We start from the raw sequence: 25,894 nt of genomic DNA, 5'->3' as shown, positions 1-25,894 counted from the left end.
TATCTTCCTACCCAAATCTTACCCTTCCCCTGACTTTCCCATCACTGCAGACAGCACAACCATCCTTCCTGTCTCACAAACTCGTAACCTTGATGTTTTCCTTGATGCCCCTCTCTCATTCCTCCCACTAAATTCTGTCAGTTCAATCTTCACATCGCTAAAATCCACTCTTTCCTCTCCATCCAAACCGCTATCACGTTACTCGCAGCACTTATCCAGTGCTGCCTTGATTACTGCATCAGCCTCCTTGCTGGTCTCCCAGCCTCCTGTCTCTCCCCACTCCGGTCCATACTTCACTCTGTTGCCTGGATCACTTTTCTATAAAAACGTTCAGTCCATCTTCCCCACACTCCTCAAGAACCTCCAGTGGTTGCTCATTCACCTCCGTATCAAACAAAAACTCCTCACAATTAATTTTAAAGCACTCAATCACTATGCCCCCTCCTACCTCACCTAGCTACTCTTCTACTACAACCCAACCTGCACACTTGGCTCCTTTAATGCTAGCCTTCTCACTGTACTTCCATCTTGTGTATCTCATTCATTCATTCAATTGTATTAAGCGCTTACTGTGTGCAGAGCACTGTACTAAGCGCTTGGCAGGTACAATTCAGCAATAAAGAGAGACAATCCCTGCCCACACCGGGCTCACCTCAACGCCGATCTCTGCCTTCGTTCTGCCACTTGCCTAGAATGCCCCTCCTCTTCATAACCGAAAGACAATTACTCTCCCTGCCTTCAAAGTCTTACTGAAGGCACATCTCCTCCAAGAGGACTTCCCTGATTAAACCCTCTTTTCCTTTTCTTACATCCTTTTCCACACCTCCCTAACTTGCTTCTTTTTCTCATCATAATTCATCCTAATTATTATTATTATCCCCCCTCCCACCCTCAAAGTACTTATGTACATAGCCATTTATTTATGAATTTATTTAGGTGAATGTTTATCTCTCCCACTAGACCGTAAATTCATTGTGGTCCAGGAATCTGTCTGTTATAATGGTCTATTGAACAGTCCCAAGTGTTTCATACAGCGCTCTGCACACAGTAAGCACTCAATAAATACAATCAATTGGTTGATTGTTTGATTTGGACTAAGGTGTGATTAGGTGGGAGTGCACGGCACTATTCTCTATTTTGTCATTTTTATCATTGTCATTATTATGTTTGTTAAATGCTTACTATGTGTCAAGGACTGTGGGAGATACAAGTTAATTAATTTGGACACAATCCCTGTCCTAGATGGGGCTCACACTCTAAGTAGGAGGGGGGAACAGGTATTTCATCCTCATTCTAAAGGCTGAGGAAACTGAGGCCCAGAGAAGTTAAGTCACTTCACTTCCCTGGGCCTCAGTTCCCTCATCCATAAAATGGGGATGGAGACTGGAGCCGCATTCATTCATTCATTCATTCAATCGTATTTATTGAGCGCTTACTGAGTGCAGAGAACTGTACTAAGCGCTTGGGAAGTACAAGTTGGCAACATATAGAGACGGTCCCTACCGAATAACGGGCTCACAGTCTAGAAGGGGGAGACAGACAACAAAACAAAGCATGTAGACAGGTCCTTCATGCCAGGCGGGGACTGCGTCCAACCCGATTTGCTGGTATCCACCCCAGCGCTTAGTACAGTGCCTGGTCCGCAGTAAGCGCGACCTGATTACCTTGTATCTACCCTTGTAGATACAATGGGGTTGCCAATGGGTAGCCAATGGGTTGGTAGCCCTTGTATCTATTAGAGCAGCAGCGTGGCTTAGGGGAAAGAGCCCGGGTTTAGGAGTCAGAGGTTGTGAGTTCTAATCCCCTCTCTGCCATTTATCAATCAATCAATCAATCAATCAATCAATCGTATTTATTGAGCGCTTACTGTGTGCAGAGCACTGTACTAAGCGCTTGGGAAGTACAAGCTGACAACATATAGAGACAGTCCCTACCCAACAGTGGGCTCACATAGAAGGGGGAGACAGAGAACAAAACCAAACATACTAACAAAATAAAATAAATACAATAGATAGGTACAAGTAAAATAAATAAATAAATAGAGTAATAAATATGTACAAACATATATGCATATATACACAAACACTTTACCTTGTTTATCAGTTGTGTGACTTAGGGCAAGGCACTTCACTTCTCTGTGCCTCAGTTCCCTCATCTGTAAAATGGGGATGAAGACTGTGAGGCCCACGTGGGACAACCTGATGACCTTGTATCTACCCCAGTGCTTAGAACAGTGCTTGACACTTATTAAGCGCTTAACAAACACCTTAATGATTAAGAAATGCCACCGTTAATTCTTCTTCTTCTTGTTATATGGTTACTGTAATTATTATTCAGTGGTGATCCCGAGAAGAAGGGACTGCCTTCGATGCAAAGTTCCCTCATCTGGAAAATGGAGATGAAGACTGGGAGCTCCATGTGGGACAACGTGATAATAATAATAATGATGATGGTATTTGTTAAGTGCTTACTATGTGTAAAGCACTGTTCTAAGCATTGTGGTGGGGGGGGGACACAAGGTGATCAGATTGTCCCACGTGGGGCTCACAGTCTTCATCCCCATTTTCCAGATGAGGGGACTGAGGCCCAGAGAAGTGAAGTGACTTGCCCAAGGTCACACAGCTGACAAGTGTCGGAGGCGGGATTAGAACCCATGACCTTTGACTCCCAAGCTGGGGCTCTTTCCACTGAGCCATGCTGCTTCAATCACCTTGTATCCCCCCAGCGCTTAGAACAGAGCCTTGCACATAGTAAGCGTTTAACAAATGCCATCATTATTATTACTCTATTTATTTTAGTTGTACATATTTACTATTCTATTTATTTTGTTAATGATGTGCATCTAGCTTTAATTCTATTTGTTCTGACAACCTGACACCTGTCCACATGTTTTGCTGTCTGTCTCCCCCTTCTAGACTGTGAGCCCGTTGTTGGGTAGCGACTGTCTCTATATGCTGCGAACTTGTACTTCCTAAGCGCTTAGTACATCAGTAAGCGCTCAATCTAGACTGTGAGCCCATTGTTGGGTAGGGACCGTCTCTATATGTTGCCAACTGGTACTTCCCAAGCGCTTAGTACAGTGCTCTGCGCACAGTAAGCGCTCAATAAATACGATTGAATGAATTGAATGAATGAAAGTGGTAGAACCAGGATTAGAAAGTAATTCCTTCTCACTCCCAGGTCCATACTCTTACCCACTAGGCCACACCACTTTTCACTGAGGGCAGGAATATATGCTCTGTTATATTGTACTCTTCCAAGTGCTTAGTACAGTGCTCTGCACACAGTAAGCATTTAATAAATACCATTGATTGATTGATTGATGAATTGCGACAAACAGTCTTCAAACCAAAGGCGTCAGTAAGCGCTCAATATAGATTGTGAGCCCGTTGTTGGGTAGGGACTGTCTCTATATGTTGCCAATTTATACTTCCTAAGCTCTTAGTACAGTGCTCTGCACACAGTAAGCATTTAATAAATACCATTGATTGATTGATTGATTGATGAACTGCGACAAACAGTCTTCAAACCAAAGGCATCAGTAAGCACTCAATATAGCCTGTGAGCCCGTTGTTGGGTAGGGACCGTCTCTGTATGATGCCAACTTGGACTTCCCAAGCGCTTAGTACAGTGCTGTGCACACAGTAAGCATTTAATAAATACCATTGATTGATTGATTGATGGATGAACTGCCACAAGCAGTCTTCAAACCAAAGGCATCAGTAAGCGCTCAATCTAGACTGTGAGCCCGCTGTTGGGTAGGGACTGTCTGTATATGTTGCCAACTTACACTTCCCAAGCGCTTTGTACAGTGCTCTGCACACAGTAAGTAAGCATTTAATAAATACCATTGATTGATTGATTGATGAACTGCGACAAACAGTCTTCAAACCAAAGGCATCAGTAAGCGCTCAATATAGCCTGTGAGCCGGTTGTTGGGTAGGGACCGTCTCTATATGTTGCCAACTTATACTTCCCAAGCGCTTAGTACAGTGCTCTGCACACAGTAAGCGCTCAATAAATACGATTGAATGAATGAATGAATAGGATTGAATGAATGAACTAATGAATTATTATTCATCATTCATTTATTATTCATTATTCATAATGAATAATTATTCATCATCACTATTCATTTATTATTACTATTATCATAATAAATAATATAACATATAATATAATTATATTATATAATTACAATTACAATTAAAATTATAAATTAAATTAAATTAATGATAATGATAATGATAATGATAATGATGATGATGATGATAATAATAATAATAATAATAATAATAATAATAATAATAATAATAATAATAATAATAATAATAATAATAAAGAGTGAGCTGCCGACCAGCAGGGGGAGCCCAGGCTGCGGAGCCGCGGGGGCGGGAGGGGGCGTGGCATCCACCAAGCCCCGCCCACCAGGGCGGGGAGCCAATGGGAGCGCCGGGGGGCGGGAGGCGGGGTGATGAGGGGGCGTGGCTCCGGAAAAGCCACGCCCACCATGCCAGGGAGCCAATGGGAGCGCCGGGCCGGCGGGAGGCGGGGGGAGAAGGGGCGTGGCGTCCTCAAAGCCACACCCACCAGTCCGGGGAGCCAATGGGAGCGCCGGGTGGGTGGGAGGAGGGGGGGCGTGGCCCCGCCCACCGACGCCGGAGAGCCAATGGGAAAGCCGATCGTTGTGACGTCACGGAGGGGGGTGATCCCGCGGAAATTTGAAATAGCGGAAGTGCGGGCGGGCCGCGGGGAGCCGCGTCGGGTTGCGATGACCTCATCCGGGATGCCGAAGGCTGCCGAACACGGTTGGTAATAATAATAATAATAATAATAATAATAATAATAATAATGGCATTTATTAAGCGCTTACTATGTGCAAAGCACTGTTCTAAGCGCTGGGGTGGCCGCCGATCCCCCGCCCGGAGGACCCTCGGGGCCCCCTTCATTCATTCATTCATTCATTCATTCATTCATATTTATTGAGCGCTTACTGTGGTGCAGAGCACTGTACTAAGCGCTTGGGAAGTCCAAGTTGGCAACATCTACAGACGGTCATTCATTCATTCATTCAATCGTATTTAGTGAGCGCTTACTGTGGTGCAGAGCACTGTACTAAGCGCTTGGGAAGTCCAAGTTGGCAACATCTAGAGACGGTCATTCATTCATTCATTCAATCGTATTTATTGAGGTCTTACTGTGTGCAGAGCGCTGTACTAAGCGCTTGGGAAGTCCAAGTTGGCAACATCTAGAGACGGTCATTCATTCATTCATTCAATCGTATTTATTGAGCGCTTACTGTGGTGCAGAGCGCTGTACTAAGCGCTTGGGAAGTCCAAGTTGGCAACATCTAGAGACGGTCTTTCATTCATTCAATCGTATTTATTGAGGTCTTACTGTGTGCAGAGCGCTGTACTAAGCGCTTGGGAAGTCCAAGTTGGCAACATCTAGAGACGGTCATTCATTCATTCATTCAATCGTATTTAGTGAGCGCTTACTGTGTGCAGAGCGCTGTACTAAGCGCTTGGGAAGTCCAAGTTGGCAACATCTAGAGACGGTCATTCATTCAATCGTATTTATTGAGCGCTTACTGTGGTGCAGAGCGCTGTACTAAGCGCTTTGGGAGTCCAAGTTGGCAACATCTAGAGACGGTCGTTCATTCATTCAATCGTATTTATTGAGCGCTTACTGTGGTGCAGAGCGCTGTACTAAGCGCTTGGGAAGTCCAAGTTGGCAACATCTAGAGACGGTCTTTCATTCATTCAATCGTATTTATTGAGGTCTTACTGTGTGCAGAGCGCTGTACTAAGCGCTTGGGAAGTCCAAGTTGGCAACATCTAGAGACGGTCATTCATTCATTCATTCAATCGTATTTAGTGAGCGCTTACTGTGTGCAGAGCGCTGTACTAAGCGCTTGGGAAGTCCAAGTTGGCAACATCTAGAGACGGTCATTCATTCAATCGTATTTATTGAGCGCTTACTGTGGTGCAGAGCGCTGTACTAAGCGCTTTGGGAGTCCAAGTTGGCAACATCTAGAGACGGTCGTTCATTCATTCAATCGTATTTATTGAGTGCTTACTGTGTGCAGAGCGCTGTACTAAGCGCTTGGGATAGTCCAAGTTGGCAACATATAGAGACGGTCATTCCTTCAATCGTATTTATTGAGGTCTTACTGTGTGCAGAGCGCTGTACTAAGCGCTTGGGAAGTCCAAGTTGGCAACATCTAGAGACGGTCATTCATTCATTCAATCGTATTTACTGAGCGCTTACTGTGTGCAGAGCGCTGTACTAAGCGCTTGGGAAGTCCAAGTTGGCAACATCTAGAGACGGTCATTCATTCATTCAATCGTATTTATTGAGCGCTTACTATGTGCAGAGCGCTGTACTAAGCGCTTGGGAAGTCCAAGTTGGCAACATCTAGAGACGGTCATTCATTCATTCATTCAATCGTATTTATTGAGCGCTTACTGTGTGCAGAGAGCTGTACTAAGCGCTTGGGAAGTCCAAGTTGGCAACATCTAGAGACGGTCATTCATTCATTCATTCAATCGTATTTACTGAGCGCTTACTGTGTGCAGAGCGCTGTACTAAGCGCTTGGGAAGTCCAAGTTGGCAACATCTAGAGGCGGTCATTCATTCAGTTGTATTTACTGAGCGCTTACTGTGTGCAGAGCGCTGTACTAAGCGCTTGGGAAATCCAAGTTGGCAACATCTAGAGACGGTCATTCATTCATTTAATCGTATTTAGTGAGCGCTTACTGTGGTGCAGAGCGCTGTACTAAGTGCTTGGGAAGTCCAAGTTGGCAACATCTAGAGACGGTCATTCATTCATTTATTCAATCGTATTTTTTGAGGTCTTACTGCGTGCAGAGAGCTGTACTAAGCGCTTGGGAAGTCCAAGTTGGCAACATCTAGAGACGGTCATTCATTCATTCATTCAATCGTATTTAGTGAGCGCTTACTGTGTGCAGAGCGCTGTACTAAGCGCTTGGGAAGTCCAAGTTGGCAACATCTAGAGACGGTCATTCATTCAATCGTATTTATTGAGCGCTTACTGTGGTGCAGAGCACTGTACTAAGCGCTTTGGGAGTCCAAGTTGGCAACATCTAGAGACGGTCATTCATTCATTCAATCGTATTTAGTGAGCGCTTACTGTGGTGCAGAGCGCTGTACTAAGCGCTTGGGAAGTCCAAGTTGGCAACATCTAGAGACGGTCATTCATTCAATCGTATTTATTGAGCGCTTACTGTGGTGCACAGCACTGGACTAAGCGCTTTGGAAGTCCAAGTTGGCAACATCTAGAGACGGTCATTCATTCAGTCATATTTATTGAGCGCTTACTTTGTGCAGAGCGCTGCACTAAGCGCTTGGGAAGTCCAAGTTGGCAACATCTAGAGACGGTCCCTACCCAACAGCGGGCTCACAGTCTAGAATGATGATGATGGCATTTATTAAGCGCTTACTATGTGCAAAGCACTGTTCTAAGCGCTGGGGTAGCCGCCGATCCCCCTCCCGGAGGACCCTCGGGACCCCCTCTCCACTCATTCATTCATTCAATCGTATTTATTGAGCGTTTACTGTGTGCAGAGCTCTGTACTAAGCGCTTGGGAAGTCCAAGTCGGCAACATCTAGAGACGATCCCTACCCAAACAGCGGGCTCACAGTCTAGAAGGGGGAGACAGACAACAAAACAAAACATATTAACAAAGTAAAATGAATAGAATAAATAGGTACAAGTAAAATAAATAGATAGAGTAATAAATACGTACAAACATATCTGCATATATACGGGTGCTTTGGGGAGGGGAAGGAGGTAAGGCGGGGGGAGGGGGAGAGGAATGAGGGGGCTCAATCTGGGAAGGCTGACCAACCCCCCCGCACTCCCTTGGGACCCCCGGACCCCCCCCCCCCCGTCTCCCCAGGACCCCCCACCCCGCCACCCGGGCCCCCAAAACCCCGGACCCCCAGGACCCCCCCACTCCAGCACCAACGCCCCCAGGCCCCCAACCCCAAGACCCCTAGCATCTCGGACCCCTAGGACCCCCCCACCCCCGGGCCCCCAGGACCCCCCGCCCCCGGGGGATCCGGGACCCCCAGGACTCCGCCCAGGGCTCCCAAGAACCCTGGATCCAGGACCCCCAGGACCCCCCCAGGCCCCTGGATCCCAGGCCCCCCGGGACCTCCAGGATCTCCCTGGACGCCCCCCACCCGGCCCCCCAAGACCCCTGGATCCCACACACCCCCGGAACCCCCAAGACCCCTAGATCCCGGACCCCCTCCCAAGGGCCCCCAGAACCCCTGGAGCCCAGACCCCCCGGGGCCCCCAGAACCCCCGCCCCCGGACCCTCAAAACCCCTGGATCCCAGGACCCCCAGAGCCCCTGCCCCCAGGTCCCCAAGACCCCAGCATCCCGGACCCCCCCCCGGGGACCCCCAGCATCCTCCTGGACCCCTGGGCCCCCAAGACCCTTGGATCCCAGACCTCCCCCTGACCTCCAGAACCCCGCTCCCTGGCCCCCAAGACCCCAGCATCCCGGACCCCCCCCCCCCCCGGGGACCCCCAGCATCCTCCAGGACCCCCCCGCCCCTGGGCCCCCAAGACCCTTGGATCCCAGACCTCCCCCGGGCCCCCAGAACCCCGCCCCCTGGCCCCCAAGACCCCAGCATCCCAGATCCCAGACCCCCCGGGGACCCCCAGCATCTTCCAGGACCCCCCCCCCCCCCAGTCCCCGGGCCCCCAAGACCCCTGGATCCCAGACCCCTTGGGACCCCCAGGACCCCCAAGACCCCAGCATCCTGGAAACCCCCCCCCACCCCGGGGACCGCCAGCATCCTCCAGGACCCCCCTGCCCCCGGGCCCCCAAGACCCTTGGATCCCAGACCTCCCCCGGACCCCCAGAACCCCTAGCCCCCAGGACTCCAGCATCCCGGAGCCCCCAGGGACCCTCAGCATCCTCCAGGACCCCCCCACCCACGCCCCCAAGACCCCTGGATCCTGGACTCCCAGGACCTTCCCCTGGAGACCCAAGACCCCCATCCCCCAGGATCCCCACCCCTGAGCCCTCAAGACCCCTGGATCCCGGACCCCCTGGGACCCTCCGGACCGCCCCCAGGGCCCCCAAGGCCCCTCCATCCAGGACCCCCCCCAGGACCTCCCACCTGGGCCCCCAAGACCCCTGGATCCCTGGACTTCCAGGACCTCCCTGGTTCCCGCCCCACCCGGCAGGGTCGGGGGAGGAGGGGGCGCAGCCTCCCCCGCAGCAGCCCCAGAACCCCAACCCCACACCATCAATAGACCTGTCTTTATATGCATATATTCTAAACGACTGATTTATTTTTGTCACTGTCTCCCCTTCTAGGTTGTGAAAACTCCTTTTAGGTAGGGAAGGTGTCTGTCAACTCCCTTATATTGTACCTTCCCAAGCGTTTAGTACAGAGCTCTTCACGTAGCACTCAAAAAATGCCACCGATTGATTGAGGAACCACCGACTCTAACCAAGTGCTTCTGGTGGCTGTCGATAACCCCCAGCCCCTGCCCACAAGGGGCTTCCAGCCTTCAACCCATCAGTAGTTATTTCTTGAACTCCTCCAGGGTGCAGAGCAGTCAATCGTATTTATTGAGCACCTACTGTGTGCAGAACACTGTACTAAGCACTTGGAAGAGTACAACATAACAGAGTTGGTAGTCACGTTCCCAGCCCACAGTGAATTTCCAGTCTGGAGGGGTCAGTTGTATTTATTGAGCACTTACTATGGGCAGAGCACTGTACTAAACTCTTGAGAGAGTACAATAGTTTGTGGACCCATCCTCTGCCCTCAAGAATCTTGTGATCTAGCATAGAGATGATAGAGAGGTGGGCAGTGGCCCTTGTCACCGGGTTGCTGTAATAATAATTGTGGTATTCAAGTGTTTACTCTGTGCCAAGCACTGTATCAAGTGCTGGGTTAGATTCAAGATGATCAAGTTGGAAGTTCATTCATTCAATCGTATTTATTGAGCGCTTACTGTGTGCCGAGCACTGGACTAAGCGCTTGGGAAGTGCAAGTCGGCAACATATGGAGACGGTCCCTACCCAACAACGGGCTCACAGTCTAGAAGGGGGAGACAGACAAACAAAACAAAACAAGTAGACGGGTGTCAATACCATCAGAATAAATAGAATTATAGTTGTATGCCCATCATTATTACTACTCTATTTTATTAAAATAAAATAAAATAGAGTTGTAAATATGTAAGTCAAATAAAAGTAATAAATATGTACAAATATATACAAGTGCTGTGGGGAGGGGAAGGAGGTAGGGCAGAGGGAGGGAGGGGGCGATGGGGAGGAGGAGAGGAAAACGGGGGCTCAGTCTGGGAAGGCCTCCTGGAGGAGGTGAGCTCTCAGTAGGGCTTTAAAGGGAGGAAAAGAGCTAACTTGGCAGATGTGTGGAGGGAGGGCATTCCAGGCTAGGGGAAGGATGTGGGCCAGGGGTCGATGGCGGGACAGGCGAGAATGAAGCACAGTGAGGATGTTAACGGCAGAGAAGCGGAGGGTGCGGGCTGGGCTGTAGAAGGAGAGAAGGGAGGTGAGGTAGGAGGGGGTGAGGGGATGGACAGCCTTGAAGCCGAGAGTGAGGAGTTTTTGCTTGAATCAAAAGGTTGACAGGCAATCTCTGGAGATTTTTGAGGAGGGGAGTGTCATGCCCAGAGCGTTTCTGTACAAAGATAATCCGGGCAGCGGCGTGAAGTATAGACTGAAGCAGGGAGAGACAGAAGGACGGGAGATCAGAAAGGAGGGAGGCTGATGCAGTATGATTGAATGAAAAGTTGGCTAGAGCACGTGCCTGGGAGTCAGAAAGTTATAATCCCGGCTCCACCACGTCTGTTCTGTGGCCTTCGGCAAGTCACTTCACTTCTCTGTGCCTCAGTTACCCCATCTGTAAAATGGGGATGGAGACTGTGAGCCTCACTTGGGACAGGGACCGTGTCCAAACTGATTTGCTTGTATCCACCCCAGCACTTAGTACAGTGCCTGGCACAGAGTAAGCGCTTAACAAATACCACAATTATTATTATTAAGTTGGACACAACCCCTGCCCATACATGGATGTCCCACGTTATGGGGGAGGGAGAATAGGAATCTTATCCCCATTTTTACCGAAGCGGCAACTGAGGCACAAAGAAGTTAAGAGACTTGCCCATGGTCAAATAACAAGCAAGAGGAAGAGTCAGAATTAGAACCCAGCTCCCCGGACCCCCAGACCCTGCTCTTTTCACTAGGCCACGCTCCTGTGAAGAATAGTGCTTGGTACATAGGAAGCGCTTAACAAATACCATCATCTTTATTATTATTAATAACCAGGCTAAGGACATTTGTAACTGCAGGGTACCCAGGGATGAGGGTACAGATTTTGGATGAGAAACTTGGAGGGGCCAGAGGGAAGAATCCAGCTTGGAAGACTTGTTTTTGTCTTAAAACCCAATCTCGGTTTTGGACAGGATCAAATAACCTGGGATCAGAGGTAAAGGGAGCCCAAGTGTACTTCTATCACCCTTGTTAGTTTTTATGAGCGGGAGTATACGGAGAGAACAAACATTTGGAAATGTTTAGGGAGTTGACTGTGCTAATTCTGGGTTCTTCTAGACTTGTTCCAAGATGAAGGTGCATGCAGTGACTGTGGCAGTCCAGATAAACCAGGGACCATTTTACAAAGATTTGTTCCATCCGGGAACGTGCTTTTTCCAGACACCTTCCAAACCAATCAACTTTTGTTCTATGAGCGGTTCAAAGCCTATCAGGATTACATCTTGGGTAAGTCGCCCCGTGGCAGCCAACACTAGCTTGGTGGTTTCTGTTATTTGATTAATTTACCGGGCTGTAATTTGGTTTTCTTTCCAGCCCATCCTTCAGTAGAGGCTACTGAAGGAGGTGCACTGAGTAAAGACGTTAGGGTCTGGGGTGGGACGGCAGCCAAAAGGATCTGGAAACATTCCCGTGATAGTTTGATTATGGCATTTTATAGCTATGTGGGCGATAGTCATGCTGAGTTGCTGGCTGGTTGGGCAGGGGCTCCGTCTTTAATATCAATTCTTAAGTGTTTAATTTGCTTGTAGCTGACTGCAAAGCCTCCGAGGTGAGGGAATTCACAGCTGAATACTTGGAGAAGGTCCTCGAAACATCTGGATGGCAGGCAATCTGGCGCACTAATGTGTTCGAAGTGCTGGTTGAGGTAAATTTAATTCAGTTAAGACATTTGTCTCCAGCTAAAAGCACTTTACCTCAGACCATTATATGCAAAGTACTTATTTTTAATTAAAGTTTATGAGCTGATTGAAAATGGCGTGTTTTTCCCAACTAATTGTGATGATGGGTGGGTGGGGGACTACCTAAGGCAAATTTTCAAGGCAACTTTCTCTCCGTAACCGCCGTGGTTGAAATTTCAGAGTCCTCTTGACAAGGTCAAGAGGAGCAGAGAGGCAGCGTGGCTCAGTGGAAAGAGCACGGGCTTTGGAGTCAGAGGTAATGGGTTCAAATTCCGGCTCCACCACTTGTCAGCTGTGTGACTTTGGCCAAGTCACTTCACTTCTCTGGGCCTCAGTTACCTCAACTGTAAAATGGGGATTAAGACTGCGAGCCCCCCATGGGACAACCTGATCACCTTGTAACCTTCCCAATGCTTAAAACAGTGCTTTGCACATAGTAAGTTCTTAATAAATGCCATTATTATTATTATTATTATTACTATTATTATTATTATTATCATTATCATTATTATTATTATTATAAGGTGACTGGGGCCATAGCCCACGAAGTGTAGGTTTTTACGTTTGTTAACATTGTCTAGTTGTGAAGTCAACAGCAGAGTTAATTTTCGTCCTCGTAATTGTTGCATGCTAAGTATTTTAAACTGAATTGGAGGTAAGAATTCAGTCTACTTTTTTTGCTTAGCAAATCTTCACTTATGTGGTTAATCTCTTGCTAAGTGCTTAGTGCAGTGCTCTGCACACAGTAATCGCTCAATAGATACGATTGAATGAATGGATGGGAATGTCCCCCAGTGCAGGAAGTAAAATAATCTTATTTTTCAATTGGCTGGGACTTTAACGTTAAATTTGCAGTCTAATTAAATCTGTGAATTTTTCCTCATCATATTTGTGAGTTGGACCACACAAAAAATAACTTGTTAAATTATGGTGTTGAATTGATAGTGTGAAAGCAAGTACTTACCAACTGCTCCTCTCAGATAGTGTCACTTACGACAATCCTAGGCAGAAGACAATGAATAGTAATGTTTAATCATAAAGTTAGACTTCCAAATATGATGAATTTAAGTTTAGCCCAATACATTCAAGTACTCTGGGAAAATTTTTTTCTTTTTTTCCATCCCTTTGCTTCTAGTAGATTATTTAATTTATTTGAGACAAATAATTTAAAAAATATTGTATTTGGCCAATTTTATCCTTTTCTGTCCCAGTTCAGGTGACACACGCATCTTTTTTAAGGAGATGTCCTGATGCATTAAAATGAAATGTGTGGCTTGTTTTCACCCTTAAGTGTGTCCAACCTGATTAACTTGTATCTAAGGGAAGTAGCATGGCTTAGTGGAAAGAGCACAGGCTTGGGGGTCAGAGATCGTGGGTTCGAATCCCTGCTCTGCCACTTGTCAGCTTTGTGACTCTGGGCAAGTCACTTCACTTCTCTGGGCCTCAGTTACCTCATCTGTAAAATGGGGACTAAGACTGTGAGCCCCATGTGGGACGACAACCTGATTACCTTGTATCTGTCCCAGTACGTAGGACAGTGCTTGGCACATAGTAAGCCGCTTAACAGATACCATCATTATTATTGCTATTACTCCATCCAGCCCTTAGAACAGTGTTTGGCGCATAGTAAGTGCTTAACAAGTACCATAATTATTATTAAGTAGTTACGGTAATTGTTCAAGCATTTGGGACAGTGCGTTCTGCAATTCTAAATACATAGGGTTTGGGGGACAATTTAAGCAGGAAAATGCAGAAATGATTGAGGGATGCTATTGGGCCAATACATTTTTTCATTCACATAGGAAATTCCCGTTCCATCTTTCTCAGTTTGATTTTCCTACATCCCAATCTGTCCCCAAGAGAGAATGGCCTTTCCTGATTATCGAACTTTTTAGCTATTGAGCTGTGTCTCTTAGAGCCCTCTTGAGGTTCCCTGTAACAGTGATTATTCAAAAGAGTGGTAAAATCTTGTATAAAACTACAGTTGACTTCTTGGAAAACACATAAGCCAAACCATGTCACCCAATCAGTAGGAATTAAGAGTTAGCTTCTTGAGGGGTCATTTTTTTTTCCAAGCATTAAAAAATAGTTCAGTGACTAATATAGTACAGCACCATGCACACAGTAAGTGCTTAATAAATGCCGCTGACTGATTTTCATAAGTTCAAAGCTTAAACGATATAAAAAGAAACAAGTTTTTCTTAATCATATCTGAAGTTCATTAATGCAGAAACACAGTTAGGGGATTTTTATATAGTTCTGAATATGTTCCAGATGGGGGTGATTGGAGCAGAACAACTTTCACTTCCCGAATTGTACGGCTTTACTCAATTTTTGTTTAATAAAGTCAGTCTAGTCAGTAAGGCAGTTAAGGTCATGGGTTCTATTTCCAGCTCTGCCACTTGTCTGCTGTGTGGACTTTGACAAGTCATTTCACTTCTCTGGGCCTCAGTTACCTCATCTGTAAAGTGGGGATTTAAGACTGTGAGCTCTATATGGGACGGGGACTATGTCCAACCCGATCTGCTTGTATCCGCTTCAGTGCTTAGTACAGTGTCTGGCACATAGTAAGTGCTTAACGAATACTATAATTATTATTATTATTACTACTACTAATAATAAGGTGCTTCCAATCACTGCCAGCCATCCTACATTCCATTCTTAGGCAGGAGGAGCATGGAACTATATAGTACATGATTATCTGGTGCCAAAACAAAACAGGGAGGGATTGGGATATTCCTTAAGGAGGAAAACCAGCTTTACCGAAAACCATTCCTATTTTTGTGTTTCTGGCACTATTTTGAGACATCAGCGACCGTACTAAACAAGACAGTCCTTGTTTTATTCAAGATATGGGTGGTAGAATCTCAACACTATTTTGAGACATCAGCGACCATACTAAAAGAGAGAATCCTTGTTTTATTCAAGAAGTGTGTGGTAGAATCTCAACACTATTTCGAGACATCAGTGACCGCATTGACAAGAGAGTTCTTGTTTTATTCAAGAAGTGGCTGGTAGAATCTCAGCCATGATGTATCAAAACTGCAACACAAAGCAGTGTCTTATAAGATTCTTCTGTATTTTTAAATACATCAGTTTATATCTGGAAATCTGTTAACAGCGAATTTGGTTTAGTTGGTGAGAACAGTAAACTTTGAAACCTAGGAAGCTATTATACGTTTTTCTCAAACATTAGTATGAATATCCATTTAAGAAGAACTCATTATTTGACATTTTGATCAGGGCATCAACTCTGACAGATTCTGATCAGTTGCTGTTGATTTTTGGGAACACAAAACTGCTATCTTGGTATGTGTCAAATTTCATGACGTTTGGAAATTTGTATTCCATTTTGTGCTCCTGCAAAAATGGATTTTTCTATAATGGTTTCGGCCACGGAGAGGGAAGAACCACATTGTGTCCATGTTCCCTCTGTTGGAATGAGCTGCCTGTGGCTAGGAGAGAGCTGGTTATCTACCCTGGGCTGAAAATAGAGAATTCGTGGAAGAGCAGGGGTTGGGGGTTGAGGAATTTCCAGCTGCTGGGCTTCTCTGGCTCCTAGCTGGCCCAGCCCTACCTAGCAGGGGCTGGGAAGAGAAAACCTCAATTAGGGTTCAGTGTGGGTGAGGGTAGATGTGGTGTATGCTTATGCTTGTGTACAATGCATATACTTGTATTTGCAGATGTAAAAAAAAAATATCTGAGCACCAAAATGAAAGAGGAAAAATATACTGATGGCGTTCTTTCTTTGGACCTGGGTTTTAGCATTTAAAATGTAGTTGTTACGGATGGATTCTCACGGGAGGAACCCTTCATGTTTTTTGTACTAGACTTTCTGGCAGAATATTTTCCTTTAAAATCTTGGAAGCATCCAGTTACTTGTGAAATTTTAAAATCAGAAAAGCTATCCGCTGTTTTCTGAAAGCCCAGGAGGGCAAAATATTTGGTTTTTGACATTTGCCTTTTTATCGGTCTTATCTTTCTGGTAAATAACGTTGAGTAAATGAAAAGGATCTGGAGTGCCTACTATGTGCAGAGCAGTGTACTAGACATTGGGAGAGTACAGTGATAGAAGACACAATCCCTGCCCCAGGGGAAACCATGGATTAGGCATCTTGTCTTTCCCATATTAATGCTCATTTCCCAATAGTCCCATGATGGAAATGTATGTGCATGGTCAGATGCAATCATTTTGTGTGTTTCTGGAAAATAGAATAAATAAACAAGTCTCATTGCCTTCTCTTTTAGGTCACAAATGTGGACTTTTCATCACTGAAGGCAGAGGTGAAACTTAGTGACCCGTATCTCTGTGAGCCCCGGGTTGCTACTTTTACTTGCGAGTGTATGAAAGAGCTGTTGGATCTAAAGGAGCATCAGTTACCACTGCAAGAGCTGTGGGTAGTGTTTGATGATTCAGGAGAGTTTGATCAGACGGCGCTTGCAATAGAACACGTCAGGTAAAAGACAAATGGAGATTTTTGTTGGTATCCCGAAAAAATCGGCCTGGCTCTGGCTTCCCCGGGGGAGTATCTAAGTCCGAAGCCCAAGATGGCAAATCACTTATTGTAATTTTAAAAAGGTTTCTCGTTGTGCAGCAATATTTAGCCCAGAGTGAGAGAGGCGACAATGATCCAAGAAATAAATTTGAACATCTAAGAAATTTCTGTACTATTAGAAACAGAAGCGGTGGTTACTAAATACTGAGGCTGAAGCAGTTGAAGGAAGAAGAGCCTATTTGGACGGTTACGCCTCAGTTAGCTCTCATAATTGGCTCCAGGAAAACAGAGTAAGCAAAAGAGCACCAAACGCACGATAGTTTCCAATAGGAATTAAAGCATAGGGAGTTCTACTGTAGCATGGGTGTTGTGTCCTTGGAAAACCTTATGCTGTGGTGAAATCACATTATAATAACCGCTGACTGAATGGGAATTACTGGGTTAGGAGGTAGATAGTTTGAAGATACAAAAATGGATTGACCTTTTACAATATAAATTCTTATATTATTATTCCCCCACCCCATCCCTGTCTCTCACCCCCAGCGGAATGCTTTTCCACCATGGCCACTTGGCTATTTTGGGGTAGGAAATACTAGAAACTTGCAAAAACAAACCCAAAATACTGTATGGTACAGTTCAGTAAGGCTGAGGAAACGTCTGGAAAGTTCAACAGCATCCCACTTTGACTAAAGCTGCATGCTCAGACACCGCCATTTCCTGCTTTTTTGCTTTTTTATGGTATTTACTAAGTGCTTATTTTGTGTCAAGCGGTGTTTCTCCTTAACCCAGTCTATTTGTGCCAATTGTACATTGTGTCATGCCAGAAAAACTTTTGTTGGGGAAAGAATGTTCCCTAATTCTTCCATTGGGTTATATCCATATTGTCTAAGAACAGCATGTCATTACAGGGAATACTGTGAAGAGCATTCATGGATTCACAAGATCCCTAAAGACCAAATTTATGTCATTATATTAGAGCATAGTAAATACAGTTAGGTGATTAAATTGTAACTTAAATATGAACCAATACTAAAATATTTTGAATTAGATGTTTTTTGTGTACATTCTGTACAGCGCTCAATACAGTAGTCATTATTATACCTTGTTCTAGTGTCTTCCGCCACCAACCTCTTCCTTACGCCCTCTTTTTTATCTGGAACTCCCTCCTCCTTCACATCTTCTAGACTGTGAGCCCACTGTTGGGTAGGGACCGTCTCTATATATTGCCAACTTGTACTTCCCAAGCGCTTAGTACAGTGCTCTGCACACAGTAAGCGCTCAGTAAATACGATTGATTGATCTGGGAGACACTTGCTCTCTCCATCTTCAAAGTCTTTCTGAAATCACATCTCCAGGAAGCCTTTTCTGATTAATTTCTCATTGTGCTCATCCAATATCCCCCCAACTATCCCTTCAACACTTCGCGCCACCTAAGTATTTGGATACCCTTCTCACTCCCCCATAATGCTTGTGAACTTATCTTTAAACTATTTAACCATAATCATTATTATGGTATTTGTTAAGTGCTTCCTATATGCAGGCACTGTAGTAAGCGCTGGTGTTTGACATAAGCAAATCAGGATGGCCACAGTCCCTGTCCTACCTGGGGCTCACAGTCTTGATCCCCATTTTATGGATGAGGTAACTGAGGTACAGAGAAGTTAAGTGATTTGCCCAAGTTCACACAGCAGACAAGTGGCAGAGCCGGGATTAGAACCCATGACCTTCCGACTTCCAGGCCTGTGTTCTGTCCACTGTGCCACACTGCTTCTCTTTACTTAATCCTAACTGATTTATTTTAGTGTCAGTCTCCCTGTGAGATTTCTAGGGCAGGGATGTATCTACTATTTCTGTTGTAGACCCCTCCAAGTGCTTAGTACCTTGTTGGGTGTTCAGTCTGAGCTCAGAAAATATTTTGGATGAACTTTCAGAGGGTTATTTTTCACATAGCAAGGACAATGCCCTCCATGCCTAATGGAAATAGGCTTTAATCACTAAACCAAGGTTAACTGTAGGAGAGTGCTAAAAATAATACCAGGCATTGAATTGAATAGACCTATCAAGAAAGGGTCCTGTAAAGGAGAGTTTTATAATGTAGATGGGTATACATTTAAGGATTTAAAATGCCTTGAAAAAATGACTTTTTTCATCTTGCAGGAATAACCAGATACTCTTTCAGTATGTTTGATATTTTTGTATATTATTCATTACAGAATGCATTAGGTGAATATTAAATATTACAAGGAATTTCAACCTGTTTTAGAGTCCACTCTTGGGGCCCCAAGTCTTCTATCACCTGAAGACCTCTAACCCTCACTACTCTATCTCCCACCCCTAATACAATAATATTAGAGAGCCGTTCACTCTCTAATTGCTTCTTCCCCACTGCCTTCAAACATGTCCATGTCTCCCCTATCCTAAAAAAACCCCTCCCTTGACCCCATGGCTCCCTTACTGCCTCATCTCCCTCCTACCCTTCTTCTCCAAACTCCTTGAGCGAGTCCTCTACACCCGCTGTCTCAAATTCCTCTCCTCTCATTCTCTCCTTGACCCCTTCCAAACTGGCTACCGTCCCCTTCACTCCACAGAAACCGCCCTCTCAAAGGTCACCAATGACCTCCTTCTTGCCAAATCCAACAGTCTCTACTCCATCCCAATCCTCCTCGACCTCTCAGCTGCCTTGGACACTGTGGACAACCCCTTTCTCCTGGAAATGTCATCCATTCTTGGCTTCCCTGACTCTGTCCTCTCCTGGTTCTCCTCTTATATCTCTGACTGTTCATTCTTAGTTTCCTTTGTGGTCTCCTCCTATCCTTCCCACCCCCTAATTGTGGGGTCCCTCCAGGTTCAGTTCTGGGTCCCCTTCTTTTCTCCATCTATACACACTCCCTTGGAGAACTCATTCGCTCCCATGTTTTCAACTACCGTCTCTGTGCAGATGATACCCAAATCTAAATCTCCTCCCCTGATCTCTCTCCCTCTCTCCGGTCTTGCATCTCCTCCTGCCTTCAAGACATCTCTATTTGGATGTCCTCCCGTCACCTCAAACTTAACATGTCCAAAACAGAGCTCCTTAACTTTCCATCCAAGCCCTGTCCTTTCCCTGCCTTTCCCATCACTGTAGACAGTACCACCATCCTTTCTGTTTCACAAGCCCGTAACCTTGGAGTTATCCTTGACTCTTCTCTCTCATTCAATCCACATTTTCAATCCGTCACCAAATCCTGTCGCTCCTACCTTCGCAACAGCACTAAAATCCACCCTTACCTCTCCATCCAAACTGCCACCATGCTAATACAATCACTCATCCTATCCCACCTAGATTACTGCATCAGCCTCCTTGCTGACCTCCCAATCTCCCACTTTAGTCCATACTTCACTCCTCTGCTCGGATCATCTTTCTACAAAAACGTTCAGGACGTGTCACCCCCCCCCGCCCCCGAAAAAAAACCTCCAGTTGTTGCCCATCCACCTCTGTATCAGACACAATCTTCTCACCTTTGGCTTTAAAGCACTCCAATTCCTTGCCCCCTCCTACCTCACCTCACTTCTCTCCTTCTTCTCTCCCAGCCTGCATACTTTGCTCCTCTAGTGCTAACCTTCTCACTGTGCCTGATCTCACCTGTCTTGCTGCCAACCCCTGGCCCACCTCCTGCCTCTGGCCTGGAACGCTCTCCTTCCTCAAATCCGCCAGATAATGACTCTCCCCCACTTCAAAGCCTTATTGAAGGCACATCTCCTCCAAGAGGCCTTCCCAGACAAGCCCCACTTTTCCTCATCTCCTACTCTCTTCAGCATCTCCCTGACTTGCTCCCTTTGCTCTCCCCTCTCCAGCCCCACAGCACTTAATGTATGTATCTGCAATTTTATTTATTTGTACTGATGTCTGTCTCCCCTCCTCTAGACTGTGGGCTTCTAATGGGCTGGGAATGTCACTGTTTATTGTTTTACTGTACATTCCCAAGTGCTTAGTACAGTGCTTTGCACACAGTAAGCACTTAATAAATACGATAGAATGAATACTAGCAGCAGTTGGAAGTAAGTGTCACTAGAAAGCAGCTCTGGTCTGATTCATATCCTCCCGATAAACTGCTACTGCTGCTTCCTTCTGGGTTTCCCGATGTCCCATTGTGTGCCGTTAACTAAGGTTATGGTTCTTAGCCCTATAGTTCTTTGAATTACCCTCAGGGACTCTGAATTCCTGTTTCAAAAATAGCTAACTGTCCCGTGACATTCAGTATGTCTTCTGTGATTCTGGCTTTTTGGGGGTTTTCTCAGAAGAAACGATCAGAATGTAATCCTGTAAACCAAGCTGAAATTTGTTGAGTTATGCCCACATCTTTGGCCCTTTTGTTCTTAGCTGGAACTTAACGATGGTGTAGTATTTGCGGGGTCTCACCATAATGTTCCAGTGAATTTGGTGATGGTTCCTCTTGTAGTTTTGGAGAAGCTGCTTTTTGTTTCTAAGTGACTGGGCCCCTGTAAAACCTAGGTACAGCTTCCATGAATCATATTTTATAATAATAATAATGATGGCATTTATTAAGCACTTACTATGTGCAAAGCACTGTTCTAAGCACTGGGGAGGTTACAAGGCGATCAGGTTGTCCCATGAGGGGCTCACAGTCTTAATCCCCATTTGACAGATGAGGTAACTGAGGCACAGAGAAGTTAAGTGACTTGCCCAAAGTCACATAGCTGACAAGTGGCGGAGCCGGGGTTTGAACCCATGACCTCTTACTCCAAAGCCCGTGCTCTTTCCACTGAGCCACACTGCTTCCCCAAGCGTTCTCTTCCTTTTATAGGGAATTTTAGTTCCAATCCCACTTTTAAACAAAAAACCTGAAACATGCACTCTAGAGAAAAATTTTAGGGGGACTTTGAAAACTGGGCGACCTGCAGTTGGAGGATTTGAAGGACAAGAAACAGTATAAGAGGTTGATGGGCAGGAATTAGGCCCAGTTAGAAGGTGATCTTGGGAGGAATGAAGAATAAGGACTACAGTGGTTTTGACAGCTGATATGTAAGATAGTGGAAGCTGGGGGAGAGCCTTAATAATAATAATAATGATGGTATTTGTTAAGCACTTACTATGTGCCAAGCACTGTTCTAAGCACTGGGATAGATACAAGGTTTTCAGATTATACATGTGGGGCTCACAGTCTTAATCCCTGTTTTACAGATGAGGTAACTGAAGCACAGAGAAGTGAGGTGACTTGCCCAAAGTCACACAGCCGAAAAGTGGTGGAGGTGGGATTAGAATCCACATTCTCTTACTTTCAAGCCCGGACTTTTTCCACTAAGCCATGGTGCTTCTCTAATCCTTGAATCCAAGTAGTAAATTCTGCTTGGTGTGGAGGGAATTAGGACTTAAATAGCAGTGCAAAATATTTGGCAACCTTTGATTTAAGAAGTAGTTAAGTGGCTAAATTTTGGGTCCCCCTCCTGCTGAGAAGCAGCATGACATAGTGGCTAGAGCACTGGCCTGGGAGTAGGAATGTCAGGGGTTCTAGTCCTGGCTCTGCCATTTGTCTGCTGTGTGACGTTGGGCAAGTCACTTCACTTCTCTGTGCCTCAGTTACCTCATCTGTAAAATGGGGAGCAAGACCGAGCCCGATGTGGGTCAGGGGACTGTGTCCAATCCAATTTGCTTGTATCCACCCCAGTGTTTAGTGCAGCACCTGGCATGTAGAAAGTGCTTAACAAATGCCATCATCATTATTATTGTTATTAATAATAATAATCGTGGAATTTGTTAAACACTTACTATGCAAAGCACCGTTCTAAGCGCCAGGGAGGATGCAAGGTGATCAGGTTGTCCCACGTGGGGCTCACAGTCTTCATCCCCATTTTCCAGATGAGGGAACTGAGGCCTGGAAAAGTGAAGTAACTTGCCCAAAGTCACACAGCTGACAATTGGTGGAGTTGGGATTTGAACCCATGACCTCTGACTCCCAAGCCTGTGCTCTTTCCATTGAGCCATGCTGCTTCTCTGATCTAAATAATAATGATGGTATTTGTTAAGCGCTTACTATGTGCCAAGCACTGTTCTAAGTGCTGGGGTAGATACAAGGTTGTCCCACGTGGGGCTCACAGTCTTAGTCCCTATTTTACAGATGAGGTAACTGAGGAACAGAGAAGTTAAGTGATTTGCCCAAAGTTACCCAGCAGACAAGTGGCAGAGCTGGGAATCGAACCCACGACCTCTGACTCCCAAGCCCGGGCTCTTTCCACTAAGCCACGCTGCTTCTCTCCTAGAGAAGATTAGTCGTGTTTGTACACGAGAAGGACAGATAGTCTCAATATTTCTTTGTGGGATCGTGATCGAATAAAACAACAATAATTGTGGTATTTGTTAAGTGGTTACTATATGCCCAGCATTTTCCTAGGAACTTGGTAGATATAAGATGATCAGATCAGACATGGTCCCTATCCCACATGGGGTTGCAGGCTGAGGGAAGAACAAGTATTTAGTTTCTAATTTGTAGATGGGGAAATTGAAGTCCAGAGAAGTTAAGTGACTTAACCAAGGTCACAGAACAGGTAAGGGGCAGAGCTGGGATTAGAACCCAGCTCACCTGATTCTCAGTCCTGTGCACTCTCCAAAGGGAGAAAGAGAGAATGGAAGGAGGGTTTGCACGTCATCCAAAGACCAGTGAAGCTCTATAATTTCAGTTACACTTGGGGTTGAAAAGATACTTAGTAATAATAATTGTGGTATTTGTTAAGCGCTGACTATGCGCCAGGCATTTTTTCAAGTGCTGGGGTAGATATAAGGTAATTGGGTTCCACACGATCACTGTAACAGTCTTAATCCCCATTTGACAGACAAGGGAACTGAGGCACAGAGAAGTTAAATGGTTTGCCCAAGGTCACAGAACAGACAAGTGGCGGAGTCCGGATTAGAACCCACGTCCTTCTGGTTCCCAGGCCTGTGCTCTTTCCACTAGGCCATCCTGCTCCAAAGAGGGGACCTGTCATCTGCTTCTTTCCCCTTTATGCCAAATACCACAAATATCACAGTCATTCATTCATTCAATCGTATTTATTGAGCACTTACTGTGTGCAGAGCACTGTACTAAGCGCTTGGGAAGTACAACTTGGCAGCATATAAAGACGGTCCCTACCCAACAGTGGGCTCACAGTCTAGAAGGGGGAGACAGAGAACAAAACAAAACATATTAACAAAATAAAATAAATAGAATAAATATGTACAAATAAAATAGAGTAATAAATACGTACAAACATATATACATATATACAGGTGCTGTGGGGAGGGGAAGAAGGTAAGGGGGGGATGGGGAGGAGGGGGGGAGGAAGGAGGGGGCTCAGTCTGGGAAGGTCTCCTGGAGGAGGTGAGCTCTCAGTAGGGAAAATGAGGGAGGATCCCCCCCAGGCCCAAGGCCTGAGGCCCACTTCCACCCCATTGCTTAGTACAGTGCCTGGCACATAGTAAGTGCTGAACAAATACCATAATTATTATTTTATTCAATCTGTAACCAAATCCTGTAGGTTCAGCCTTCAGAACATCACTAGAACCTTCCCTTTCCTCTCCATCCAAACTGGTACAATGTTAATCCAAGCATTTATCTTATCCCGCCTTGATTACTACATCAGCCTCTTTGCTGACCTCCCTGTTCCAGCATTTTCTACAAAAACGTTCAGTTCATGTTTCCCCATTCCTCAAAAACCTCCAGTGGTTGGTTGCCCATCCATCTCTGCATCAAACAGAAACTTCTTACCATCGACTTTAAGGTATTACATAACCTTGCCCCTCCTACCTTACCTTTCTGCTTCCCAACTACAACCCAGCCCGCACACTTCACTGCTCTAATGCCAACCTACCCACTGCACTTCAAGCTCATCTATGCCGCTTCCGACAAGTTGCCCTTCATTGTTACTGTTATCGTTATTATCTACTTAGCCTAGATTTGTTTACACAAAGTGCCCTTTAGCTGAATAGGATATAAAAGATAGCACCTTGAAGACTTAGTCCTTATTTTCCTGCATACACAAAAAATCTAATTAAAAATCTTTCATTATTGTTAGATGTTTACATTCCTGTTCAGTCAAGTACTCTTTTGTCTTCTATCATTTTAAAAAATATATTTATATGTTGCTTTTTTTGGAATCTTGAGAACGTATTAAAACTCTTTACATTTTTCTTGAGGGAAACTATCTTTAATGCTCTTTCATTTAACGCTTTATTTTCAGGAAACCAAACGAGAGGGCTAATGGCTCATAGCAGAAACCGGTTCCATAGTAGATGAGTCCCTCTGAAGTAGGCATCACCAGCCTGTGGCCCTCGATCCAACCCTGGCTCTTCTTGGAGCCAAATGTAGCTCTCGAGCAGGGTCTTGGGCTAAAGAGGGGCTCCCCTTGAACACCCCCACAATGCCGGGTGCCTCAACAACAAACAACACTGCATGGAGCTTCTGGGGTTCACCGGCCCCTTACTGTGGGGGGAGTCAGCAACAGGTAGTCAGCCTGGGGTCCCCCGCCAGGCAGGGTGGCTCAGTGCCTATCGTCCCCGGCCCCCAGAAGACTCTGGGAGTAGCTGGGGATGGAGCCATGCCACTTGGACTACCTACCCATCTTGTGTTGTTTGGAACGGGAGGGTGGTCCTTGCCCCTTTCTGACCAGGAAAGAAGTTCCTGTCCCTCTGAGGAAGGAAACCCTTCTCACTCTGGACACTCCTGAAGACTTGGAAGCACTTCTGAGCCAGGTCTTCATAATAATAACAGTATTTATTAAGTGCTTACTATGTGCCAAATACTGTTTTAACCACTGGGATAGATGCAAGTTAATTAGGTCGGACACAGTCCCTATCCCACATTCGGCTCACACTATTAATCCCCATTTTTTACAGATGAGTTAACTGAGGCACAGAGAAGTTAAGTGACTTGCCCAGGGTCACATAGCAGACAAGTGGTGGAGCCGGGATTAGAACCTATGACTTTCTGACTCTCGGGCCCGTGCTCTTTCTACTACACCCCGCTGCTTCTTTTGGCAGCTGGGCCAGAGACCAGTAGGGACAAGGGCAGAAGCAGGATTTAAGAAATTCTCCTGGCAGCTCCTTCTCCTCTTCCCTTTCCCTCCTCCCCTTCTCCTTCCCTCCTTTACTTTCCTTTCTCCCCTTTCCCTCTACCCCA

At 45.7% G+C, this 25,894-nt stretch overlaps 1 protein-coding gene across 1 annotated transcript in view; it reads left to right on the top strand.

Annotated features, from left to right (window-relative positions):
* The first annotated feature begins 4,765 nt into the window (after positions 1 to 4,765).
* The window catches only part of SHCBP1 (SHC binding and spindle associated 1), a 44,919-nt gene continuing 23,790 nt past the window's right edge, over positions 4,766 to 25,894 (top strand). Inside the window, exons 1-4 of the mRNA XM_038754370.1 lie at positions 4,766 to 4,808; positions 11,627 to 11,794; positions 12,097 to 12,212; positions 16,495 to 16,703. Coding sequence (XP_038610298.1) covers positions 4,772 to 4,808; positions 11,627 to 11,794; positions 12,097 to 12,212; positions 16,495 to 16,703 — 530 coding nt within the window. The 5' untranslated portion in view covers positions 4,766 to 4,771. The remainder of the gene's footprint in view (positions 4,809 to 11,626; positions 11,795 to 12,096; positions 12,213 to 16,494; positions 16,704 to 25,894) is intronic.

The sequence above is a fragment of the Tachyglossus aculeatus genome, chromosome 11, assembly GCF_015852505.1.
Source record: "Tachyglossus aculeatus isolate mTacAcu1 chromosome 11, mTacAcu1.pri, whole genome shotgun sequence".
Taxonomy (NCBI): Eukaryota; Metazoa; Chordata; class Mammalia; order Monotremata; family Tachyglossidae; genus Tachyglossus; species Tachyglossus aculeatus.
Note: the sequence above shows the minus strand (reverse complement) of the source record. Positions and strands in the feature narration are given on the sequence as shown.